This window comes from Stigmatopora nigra, chromosome 17 (genome assembly GCF_051989575.1).
Source record: "Stigmatopora nigra isolate UIUO_SnigA chromosome 17, RoL_Snig_1.1, whole genome shotgun sequence".
NCBI classification, from domain to species: domain Eukaryota; kingdom Metazoa; phylum Chordata; class Actinopteri; order Syngnathiformes; family Syngnathidae; genus Stigmatopora; species Stigmatopora nigra.
The window spans coordinates 576,871-589,250 of NC_135524.1; the positions used below are offsets into that span (position 1 = coordinate 576,871).

General features: G+C 38.4%; 1 protein-coding gene across 3 annotated transcripts in view; it reads left to right on the forward strand.

Annotated features, from left to right (window-relative positions):
• Positions 1-3,714: 3,714 nt before the first annotated feature.
• Positions 3,715-12,380, forward strand: part of rxraa (retinoid X receptor, alpha a) — a 50,620-nt gene continuing 41,954 nt past the window's right edge. For 2 of the 3 annotated variants that reach the window (XM_077737710.1, XM_077737711.1), the window contains exon 1: positions 3,715-3,779. In XM_077737710.1, the coding sequence (XP_077593836.1) occupies positions 3,719-3,779 (61 nt within the window). In that variant the 5' untranslated portion in view covers positions 3,715-3,718. Of the gene's footprint in view, positions 3,780-9,672; positions 9,970-12,380 lie in introns of those variants that run through there. The other variant, XM_077737712.1, reaches the window with a different exon arrangement.

The window sequence follows — 12,380 nt, forward strand, 5'->3', positions numbered from 1 at the left end:
TTGTTTGCTACCTTTTCACACTGTGATTTACACAACAAAAACAAAGACGGCCGGCCCCGTATTTGAAGTACTAGCAGGTCAAAAGATACACACGAGATACTGAATAACAACACTAGTGTGTATTATATTGTGCATACTTAAAAGGGGGTTCAAAGCCAAAGTTATAAAAGTTGATGACTAGAGGACAAAGACGTTTGGACATGGGACACTTGTCATGAGCTGATCATATAAATACAACTTAAATGGTGTTTGCCACTGATTTATGTTTTTTTATTTTTTTATTTTTCGAATTTAAAGATATTTTATTGTCATTATACAAGTATGAGATTTAAATTATGTCAATATCAATGAGAAAGACAACTTAATCATCAATAAAACTTAAATAAGTAGTCAAAAACATAAATAAGTAGGAAAGTGGACAAATAACAACAAAAAACCAATAAATGACCTGATAGCTCATCAATAAATAATAATCATAGATAAATAATCAATAAAAAAGTAATAAGTATAATACTAGTCAACATGGATGTAAATATTCTAGCTGTATTCCTGTTATTGTCAACATTTTAAGTACTTATTTTTATCAATATTATTTTGTAACAGATTTACAAACAATAATCAGGTTAAATTTAAAATCTATCTTCATATATTTAAGTACTTTAAGTCCATTTTATATAGCCATTCTTCTGGTTTATCCCAAAGACAGATGGACAGGAGGACATAGTCATCCATCTCACCATAATAACGTCCCTAATGTGTCCCATTTCCAACTGTGCAAAGAGTCGGAATTAAAAAAATACAAGCCTCAACTCTATCAAGTTGATTTATTCCAACTCAGCAGGCAAGCCAGAAGCTACAAAGTGTATCAAGTACGAATTCATGTACTTTGTGAAACTCAATGCGTGATTTTGGCTTGATCATCATCATGGTTGGTTGAGCCAAAGACGCCATTCCACTATTGGGTGTCCACCACGCTCATATTTTGTTTGAGTTATGCGCAAACGCTAGCGTGAATTACCCGGCTGTCAAAAGTTCTCAGTGTGAGGCCTGCTCCGTTTTCTTTTCTCCTTCCTTTCCCCCCAAAAAGTAAAAAGTATGCATCGTGAACAGTATGCGGTATCAGGTTTTTTTTTTTTTTTTTTTTACAAGGCACCTCCACCTTTTGCAGACAGCGCCTTGTCTGCGCTTTCTTTATTCACCGGCGCACTTTTCATGCTCCATTTTGATGTCTTGTGTCATACTTTGAGGGGATTTTAAATGTGTTGAAAGTGCGGCTAGGCTACCACGCTCATATTTATACAGTCTAATCCACATTAACATGGAGAAAATATGCTTTTATTCATTTTTTTCTGACATTGGGGGGTGCCGGAGCCGATCCCAGCTCATTACAGGAAGGATACCCTATAGCCAGGGGTATCAAACTCCATTTTTTTGATTACGGGCCACATCTTAGTTTCAATTTTATCATTTTAAAAAATTAAATTCCGTAATTATTGATTAAAAACAGGATAAACACAAAAATATTCGCTATACATTTGTAATCTTTACTTTAATTTTATAATAAAACAGAAAAACGGCATTTATTTTTTGGACCGCAAAAAATGACATGGTGGGCCAGATTTGGCCCGCGGGCCGCTGATTTCACACCAATGTCTTAAAATGGGTGTTCAGCCAATCCCAGAGGGTGAGGAGGCATACAAGCAATTATTTTTCGTTTGTAGTGATTTAAAATGTTTATTTAGCTTAGATTAGCATGTTTTGGGGATGTGGGAGGAAACTGGTACCCGGAGAAAACCCATGCAAGCCCAGTGGAACCTGGAATCGAACCCGCGATTCTAGCACTGTGAGGCCGACCTCACGAGGCTCTTAGATAGACATCTTCAATAACATATATCTTTTTTTTGAAATAATGGATGGATTTGAAGTGTAATTTCTAGGGCATAACAACTAGAAAGGCTTGGAATTCTTGGAGCTAATTAACATCTGAAGAGGGATAAATTATGCAAAGTAACACTTTTGATCATCATTTTTTATGAAAGGCTTTGCCATTTCTTGATTGTTTCTAGAAGAAACGTTGAAAATAATCACAATACTGTCTGTGCACCCACGAGGAGGTCACCAAAAAGACTCAAAGAAGTATTTTGTGACCTCCTTGGATACCGATTCAATATATATAAGTATATATATATTTATATATATTTTTTTTATGTCTCCGAATTAAATATTCTCTCTCATCCTTGGTGTTGAGCTATAAGCACTTCAGGTTGGGTGGGGGAGGAATGAAAGAATAAAAACACTCTCTAGGAAACAAGATATATTTAGAAATATGCACATTTTAAGAACAAAACACCCCTCGCAAAAGCCATGAAAAAATAGGCAGACAGAAACAGAGAAAAAAAAACATAATGAAGACGTATAAAATACAAGAAAAATGTATAAATTGATAAAACCAGACCCGTTTCTACAAAAAATGTACTTAAAAAAATCCCTTCAAAAGTTGTTATATGGCGTATACCATTTAAAATGATCAAAAAAACGTATAAAATAAAGGAAAAATGTATAAATTGATAAAATCAGACCAGTTTTACTAAAAATAATACTTTAAAAAAACAGTCCAAAAGTTGTTATATGGCGTACACCATTTGAAATGATCAAAAAACTTATAAAATACTGGAAAAATGTACAAATATGATACTTTAAAGTCTCATACTGGTGAATGTAGTTCACTAGTAAAGATGTCCCATGCCAGCCATGTAAGGCAAAAAGGGGCGGGATTTAATAAGTCTTTGATTGCTTAAATGCAAAAAAATGGCCTTTTTTCTAGTCTTGGCAAAGTGTGCCCAATCACATTATTATTACAGAGGAAAATGAGTCTTATTAAGCCTTTGCAGTGTCATTTTTGGCCGCCATGGCAGGCAGGCAGGCAGGCAGCGGCGGGTGCTGTCAAGCCAGCGTGGCGGGACGCCACATCTCTGTGAAATGCCATTTGCATGAAAAAGTGGCAAGAAGGCGCTTGCGCTGCTTTGTCATTTATTTATTTCCTTGTGTAAGTGACAAACATAAATAAAAGAAACAAAGTGCTTGCTGAATGGCTCCCACAGGCGCCATCAAACAGGTGTTGTGTTGTGGATGGATGGAGTTCATTCATCTTGTGCTACTACATTACTTATGAGCTATTTTTCGGGGGGTATGAATTATGTTATGGATTTGATGAAGTTATTGGATTTATGACTTTTTTGAAGTGGTAAAAAGGGAATGGGAGAATTTATTTTTTGAATGATCTTATGGGAAGCAGGTTATGTGCTTATTATGGTAGTTTTAAATGTTGTTATTCAATTTTGCAATGTTAATTTATCAGGATAATATGTTTTAGGTGATTTTTGTCAAGTTTTCTGATGAATTGGCACTACATTAAAACGGACAGACATTGTTTTGTATGATTTGTTTGTAAGAAACATGATCCTCAATTCTGCTTGTGATGTCATCACCGGAATTGCTGAAAAATGGGCTTTTATTCTCATGATACAACTATAATAAGATTTAAAGCTTTCATCACATAGTGCACAAAAATGTGATTTGATTATAAAATTTTACATAATGTATATATATAATTATATAATGTATGTTTATATCATTCTGGTTATGCTATTGTCATACAACTAAAGGCTTCTGTGTATTTTTTTAACAGATAAATCTCTTCATGTGGAGCAAAAATGTGATGTCCAAAAATGTGATGTCCAAAGTCTCCGAGTTCAAGTCAAAGAAAAGGCCAAGACGAAGTAAGTCCCTTTATTGGTCACAAAACATTGTTTGTGGGTTTACGACTTGGAAGCCACTACAAAGTCAGCTTTGCAATGACATGCAAATCTCTGTACAAAGTTAACTTCTCATGCTCCACATTGCCAATGTCCCCCCCCCATCCAGTACTTGAAATTCTTTCCCGACTTTTACAACCAAAAAATGTTCCGCTTTGACTCAAATTCGCTTCTTCTCTTATGATTCACGACTCATAAACCAGATCACCAAAATCAATTAATTGAATTTGCTTCAGTTTTGATTAAAAAGCCTTCTGTTTTGAGACTTTACCATAGTTTTTTGCCTTGGACTTGAGTAAGAAACTTGAGGCAGAAAAGGACCGAGTTATGGAAGGGTGTGTGCTAGGTTTGAGGGGGTGTGTAGACGGAGGACGGAGGACATTTGAGAGAGGAAGAGGGTTAATCACATTTGCAACAGGACAGGCTTCCCCTTGAAGTGGAAGACAGTGGTAGGAAGCGTCCAGATTTATGACACTTAGTAGTTGGCTATTGTATCCGCCCGCCTTCACCGTGGCACTTGACCAGCAGACAGACAGACGGAGGACGGAGGGAGGGGGGGCGAGTGTGTCAGAATACTTGTAAATCAAATTCAGACACACACACACAGTTAAAGGCACACACACACACACACACACTTTTAGCCTTACGCTAGCACTACATGTGTGAAAAGGACGGCCACTTTGACAGTGATTGGCAAGAGTTCAAAGCTGGGATTTTTTGTTTTTTTAAAGCATTTTAGGTTTGGCCATGATGTAGTTTATTTAAAAAAACAATCATAGTTCGTAACTTTATTTTTGGACTTTGTCAAGTTGCATTTTTTGCAAGTTAGGACTGAAAAGTATAGTTTGTCCATTGAGATGTATTGAAGTACTAAAGAGAGGGTTGGTAATACTGCGTGAGTCGTTTTCAGAGCTGCTTATCTTCAAGGCTCGCGGGGGGTGCTGGAACTTACTATTAGGCTTATTCAAAGATGTGTTTAAGGATGCTTATTTCTCAGGAAATTCCTCCCTCGGGAATGGGGAGTGGCTTAAAGAGGAGGAGTGGCTTAAATGGCTTGACTCCTTCTGCCAAATTTGCCATATTCCATATTTTGGCCTAGTTTGCCACTCCCCCCACCTTGCTAAATGTGTGCGGTGGCCCATGTGTACATAAGATTTGTGGCCTCAGTGGGAAATGTTTACCCAGCTGAAGTCCAACAGGGTTGTTGTACAACTCCCGTACTGCCAACAGCCAACTTTGTCATATTTATGAAAGCTTTTATTTAAAGAATTTTTTTTTGACTTTATTGGATTTGAAAATGACCGCTGGACATCCCAAAGGTATCCTTATTTATCTTTGATTTATGACTTTAACCATACAAGTCAGAAATGATAGTTTAACCTGAAGCGGGTCATGGTTTATTTTGAAATTTTGTATTTTATGAACGTTTATTAGCACCAAAAAAAAAAGTGTTTTAAAAAAAAACATGCTAAATCCAAACCTGGGGTTGAACCCACGATCTCATGATCGCGAGGCAGATGCGCCGTCCACTTGTCCACCGAACCACAGTCAAAATTTTTTTTATGTGATATTCTTGCAAGTATTGATAGGAATTGACAGGGTGGACAGTTTTTTTTGACGTGCAGCGTCTCATTTTAATGTAGTTTGCGACCCAACGGCAAGACTTGTGGTCAGGTTTTGTCCCGTCACGGTATCCCTGTTTTCCTGCCTGTGGGTCTCCGGTGTCAGCTCTTGTTGATTTCCGCAGGGGAAGTTGCCTCAGCGCTACCCTCAGACAAAGCCCTGACCCCGGGGTTAAGGAATGTGAACCCGATGTTGTGACCATGGAGACTTTCCCCTCGGGGTGGACAACAATGCCCAACACCTCAGAAAACGTCCATTGTGTCCTCCATCTACCTGAATTTCCATGCATTAAATATCTCATATTTCCTACTTTACTTGCCAGCATTTAAAAAAATCCTTCCTATAACTTGCAAAACTAGAAACTGTGTCTTTTTAGGCTATGTTTTGATGGTTTGAAAGTGTCACGGACGCATGTTTTGAAGACTTTCAACCAAATCATTGTCCATTGTTGTCCCTATAATGGCTCATTTTGTCTCCTGTCTCGGAGCTTGCCACACTGGAGGCTTATCTCATTTCTGTAATTGCAACTTCCTACTTCTCGCTCTGTTTACACGCTAATACCCTCCGGCAGAAACGGCACTAGCCAGCTAGCTAGCGAGGTGGGAGGAGGAAAAAAAATATGGCTGTTGAAATCATACAAACTCCACCAGGTCACTTTCCGCAATTGTTAGGGTAACCCATAATATCGAAAATATGACTGCTCGATAAGTGCCAAATGTGCGTTTTATGGAATTTTACGTCGGTTTGCTTTTGTAGTACTTTGAAATGTAGACCAATGGTGCTGTTTTTTGGTTGATTTGGTGAACAGATGCAAATCCCCACTTTGGATAGAATTGTGGAGATGGGGCTGATTAATTATTGAAGTGATTCCATTCCCCGGACCGACTGTATTGGTACAGCTCGTCCTTAGGCAAAAGTCGTTTACTCAGAAGCACATTTGCAATTTTTTGCTCTGAGCAAGTACGGCAGTTGAAAAATACGGCGTTTAAAACGTAGTTTGCGGACTATAAGTCGCACTTGAGTACAAGTTGTGCAAATCACTAGAATATTAATGGCATATTGTACATTCAATTAATTTTTTTTTTACCCACAATTCCACTGAATATCAAAAATAAGGGCAGGAATATATATGTTTAATAAAATATAAACAGAATATATATGAATAATAGTTTTTTTAACTATCTCATACTAACCCAATCAAAAGATATTTATTATTGTTTTAATAATGACTGGCAAAAGTTGAAAATATTGAAAGTAATCATCCCGCTTTAAAGCCCGTGTGTTTTGCCGTACATTCCACCGGATTGGAAACCATTGTCATTGCCACCAAAAACGTCTATAATCACTTTTACGGATGAGCTTGTCATGAATACTCAAAGTACAAAGGAGACCAAAAGGCCCTTGTGTCATTTATCACCCACTTTAAGAGAAAGAGAAAAGAGGAGGAAGAGGAGGAGGGGGGTGTGGCTCAGAGGGTCTGTCAGAGCCACCAGAACAGTGGTGGTCTCTCATCCCCTGAGGCTCAAACCCGTTTTCTGCTTGAAGTGGAGAATTAAGACAGAAAAGAGGGGCGGGGCAAATAGAAAATGCAATGAGAGTTAAATATAGACGGCCAAGACTGTTAAAAGAAGACTGAAAACAGCCTCTAGAGAATTCATGGATGAAAGGTCTAGGCCAGGGGGGGTCAGACTCTGTTTTGGTTGGTGGCCCACATTCATGCCAACTAGTTTTTGGTTTATATTTGGGCCCAAAAGGTGAACTTGTTGGCTGTCAATGGCACTGAAAGATGAGTAGCCGTGGCTAGTTTAAGTGATTTGGACATCTGTCATTGTCAATGGTCAGGAAGGAGTTCATTTTGGGTCATTTGCTTTTTTTCACTTCCACTTAAAAGTACTTAGGGGTCATTTAGATTGTTTTCTAGTGATTTGGAGGGACTTTGCGGGATGGGTCTTGGACATTTTAGTTGTTTCTGTGGTTTTGGGGCATTTTAAGGTTCCTTATTCACTCATTGGCTGCCATTGAAGGCCCGATTTTGACAACAAGGGCCAATGAATGAATGGAAATTGAGCATTTATCAAAAAAATGAAGTTTTTCAGTCTGTACATACAGTAGGAATGAGTTAAAAATTAAATGTCCGCCAGGCCGAATCAGACCCCCTAGTGGGGCCACTTCCGGCCCCCGGGCGACATATTTGACAACCCCCGTTTTAAAGTGAAGTAAATAGCTTAGTCTAGTAGACAGATGAGACACAGTCCGACATGATTTTTGCGTCTGTCTTCTATTAGAGAGAGCAAATGCCCGAGGCTACCCCAAACCCGATGAATTAGGCACAAATTCCCTTTTTTAATGATTTCTATTGACCACTTGATATCAATTTTCACAAAAATTGACAATAAATCCATTCTAAATTTCCCACAACAAATACTTCCAAAAATGACCTTCACACTCAATGGAATTTCACTTAAAAAAAATGTATGCCCATTTGAAATGAGCTCCTTTTGATCTTTGATGCGCCGTGCATTGCATTAATTATGCATGGCGCCTGGCTATAAACACGGTGAACACCTTCTAGTGCTTTAACGGCAGCCAGGAACACTTTTTAATGCAGTTTAGGTATTTTTTTGTGTACAGGCGGGTGGCTTAAACGACAGAAGGTGCTAGCAAGATGGAAACGTTTTTTGAAAATGAGCAGCAAAACGCTTGCTACGTATATATGAGTATATACTTGATTTTGTATTGAGTGAAATGGAGATAAAATGTCAGGAGGCTAATTAGTCGCTCCATATTCACCTACTTGTTGGTTTTAAAGTAAAATAGAGATGAAATATACTCATATTTTGCTGTTGTAATGGAGAAAATTGCCATTTTTTCTTTAATTTGAGGGATTAAAACAGTTTTAACATTACTGATATGCAAAAAAATGGTTAAATGTCTTCTTAAGAAGATAATTATTTGATTCATTAATGTTTGAATCAGTTATGATGACCTTTGACCTAAAAAGAAGAACTTTGCATCCAAAATATATAGCATTTATTCTTTTGTGTGATTATTTTTCCAAATATTTTAGCTTTATTAAGGATTTTTCAAACTAATTTAGTCCATATGACCTTTTAAAATAGTTATTAATGATAAATTTTGATCTGTAAATGCCAACGAGAAGAAGAAACGCGCAATACAATACGCCTGACCTAAATATTAGTTTTCTACTTCTCTGGCAAAGCAAATATTTTTTTAATGACAGCAAAATATATTTATGTGCTTACATTATAGATCATAAAGAGAGCTCATCCATCTCCACTTTTAATTATTCTGCAGCCAGCTCTAACAAAACTTCAAGGTAGCGCCATTTTGATTGTTTACAACTTTGATGTCATGCCTGTTTAAAAATACAACTCCATATCATATTTCAACTTCTTCACTTTGACCCACTTTAACTTCAAATCCAAAACAAGGTATAGAGAAGCACCTCCACTTTTCTTTGTCACGTCGATCTAATGAAGTAGGCCTTCATCATAATCCCCAGACCCATCCATATTTCCATAAATTATTTGTATAGCCCCTCAAAAACTTCCCCACATGTTCTTCATCACTCAAAATCCACGTCAGTCCAATCAAATAGGTCTTCATCTTCATTCTCTATGCATCCCCTCTACCACATCCTGCCCTTCTTAGCCACCCCTCTGAAATTCCCTAGCTCCGCCCCTGCATCCGCGCAACAAAATTGCAAGTAAAATCCAATTAAACTCTTGCTAGCATGCTTCCTTTGTTTATTGACTTAATCCCCTGCTATCTCCCACACAAGATAGGCTAACAACTTGAGCTAACACATCCAAACTTACATGTAGTGAGCCCACCGCCTCAGTTCAACAGATGTGACCAGGTTAGAATAACAGTAAAACAGCATTGGAAGGGAGTGGGGTAGGGGGTGAGTAGTTGGAAAGGGGGGTGCCCTTCACGGTTTGGAGAAAAAACTTCAAATCCATTTTGATATCAAGCGTAAAAACATTTTCTTTAGGACTCTGTCTGCCTCTGTAGTTCTCTCTCTTTCTATTTTTTTTCTCCGTGAAGTTTATTTGAGGGTTCACGCAGAGGCTTCGATGCATGGCGTCGTTGCTGTGTGCAGTGGGGCCGTCGTAGTACCCCCCGTCAGGGTCCCATTTGCAGTGCAGATTCGGTAGTTCGACTTGAGCACGCGAGGGAGCGAGGGAGGGAGAGAGAGAGAGAGGGAGGGAGAGAGGGAGACCACTACGGCGGTGGAGTCAGCCACAAGAAGGAGAAAAAGGAGAAAAGAAACATCTTATTCTAGCCGGGCGATTAGTTAGCGATCTGTCACTTTTTTAACGCGGAAAAAGACCCACGCCAAGACGGCGAAGGGCGACAACAACAACAACAAGGACACCTGGTCTGGAGGGGGTGCCCCAAGCGCGTCCGTGAAAAAGACTCTCCGATCAGATCGGCTCAGCTGGCATGAGATAATTTACCGTAATAACCGCTCGCTCGATGATGGAAACCAAACCGTTCTTGTCATTGGGTGAGTTGGGGGGATTTTGGGGGAAAGGGGGATGTTGCGATGCTTTTGTTTTTTTGAGGAATTAGCTTGTCATGTCTGCGATGACTTTTTTTGCGCTTTTTTTGTTGACAGCGAGTTGCCAAAGGCGCCCGTGCGTCCTCTATTGGGTTGAGTTCGGTTAGAATTGGGTAATAAAGGTTTTAAAAAATAGTCATATGTCGTCGCTTTATGGGTGGATGACATTTTGAATGAGATAAAGTGGAAGATTTACTTGTTTTAAGTCAAATTTTTATCATGATGATAATAATTGAGGCTTAAATCAAGCTTTTTTTTGTAAGAGTAGAAGCGGACTTTATAGTGGGAGTCAGTGGAAGTGCTTTTATTTCATTTGAGATGTTATGTAACATGACGCTTACTTTCATGCGGTGATTTTGTCTTTTAGTTTTTTTCCAAAATCATAATCCGTTAATGTAGAATATGTGCTGAAATGATGGTTTGTTGTTGTTGTTGTTTATAGAAGTTGTTGATGTTGTTGGGGCAAAGTTTGCTTATTTTTCAGGACTAAAAATGGGAAAATATGTTTCATATTTGGTTATATTGGTTATTAATAGATGTGCAGTGTTTGATTTGATGTGGTCAAATGTGTCAATCAATGTCAAGGATCGTTTACTTCATATTTATTTATTATTGACATGATTGAAACAAACTTTGCAGTCAAAAAAAGAGAAAAATGTCCCAAAAAACAAAAAAATAGCTCATTTTATGGCATTGAATGACCAAATATATGTTAATTTTTGGAAAATACATTGCTTAAAAATAGTTTGCAACCTTATTTTGCAGAAAGTAGTTGTGATTTTTATTAAATTAAGAAAAAAATCCACTTTGTTGAAGTCACCTGCACAAATTTGCATATCTTGGGACATCCCTAATGTATTTATATATATGATTTTTTATTATCTACTCGAGTACACGCTTAGGGCACTCCACTACGCTTCCATACTTGCGTGCCTGGCATTGTAAATCATTAAAGCGGCGTGATACACTGTACACTTGTCAAAAGTGACCCTTGTCCCTCGCAGGGGTGACGCAGCTTAGCGGCGTAGTAGGTCAGGCCTCCTCATATTTTGTCTGCCGCCGTCGTCACGTTTTTTGGGGGGGTGCATGACTTGTGTGTACGTATGAAGTGGCTACTTTTATCAAAGTAGTCCATCTAGATGCCTGTCAGAAAATGTGAGAACAATATGCGAGAGCTACGTTTGATGATCGATGCGCATTTAGAGTCGGGTTTGACGTCTTTTCCCCTCGAGCCGCTCCACGTTGGTGCCGGATCAGCACATTTTTATGGCGTCCACTTGTAATATTGCAATTTCTATTCCAAATTGGGCCATTGGCCGCGTCAAATGTCTTAATTGCCTTTTTCAAGGACGCCGTTATCTACACAATCCTTGGATGTATTGATTAGAGCGGGGATAGGGAAAGCTGTGGCTCGAGAGCCATGTGTGGCTTTTTGGATAAGTGCATGTGTGTCTCCAGAGCCATATGTGGCTCTTTTTTGGATAAGTGCATGTGTGGCTCCAGAGCCATACGTGGCTCTTTTTTGGATAAGTGCATGTGTGGCTCTAGAGCTATATGGGGCTCTTTTGATGGGTTCTTATGGCTGTTCGCTATAATGTGAGGTCAAATATGGAAATTGCACCAATAGGATCTGGATTTGGGCGTTGACATTACCTTTAGCGGCCGCTTTAATAAAAAAAATCATATTTTTTGTCATTTCTTTCATTTTTTTGGCATACCAATTGATAGTCATAGTTTAGCAAGAGCGTAACAATGTTGTCCAAATAATTCCGACCCTTTTTGTACTTTAAAAGTGTTTTTTTTGTCTAAAAATGCCACGCATTTTCATGTATCTTGCCCTTTAAATCCCAAATATGACTCTCAAGGAATAATATTAGGAATTATGAATTGTTTTAAGGCTGTCTCTGTCCAAAAAGGTCCCCGATCCCTGGATTAGCGCCCCTCCTCATTCAGTGTGATGATCTGTCATCTGGGATTAAGAATGTTAATACGCAAACTATTGAAATTGTCAATTTTCCAAGTATGGCGTTGAGTTAGCGTGATAGCAACATCTTAGCACAGCTAATTAGGCTACTTTTGTATACTGATTGCTTCTTGATGCCGCTATCCATTCCTCCGAGTGCTTAACATACTTTATTTGACGTTAAGCTATATAGACGCACATAATAAAAATCTGATTTTGTCAGCAATATGTGACTGTCGCTTCAAAAATTCAACTGCAAATGCTGTATTATCCTTCTTGACATTTTTGTCAGCATCTGATTTATTATATTGTATGACTTGCTGTCAAATTGATTATTAATTCCACATTTCTGCTGTAATGCGCATTCCGAATGATTTAGACTTTTTAGGACAAT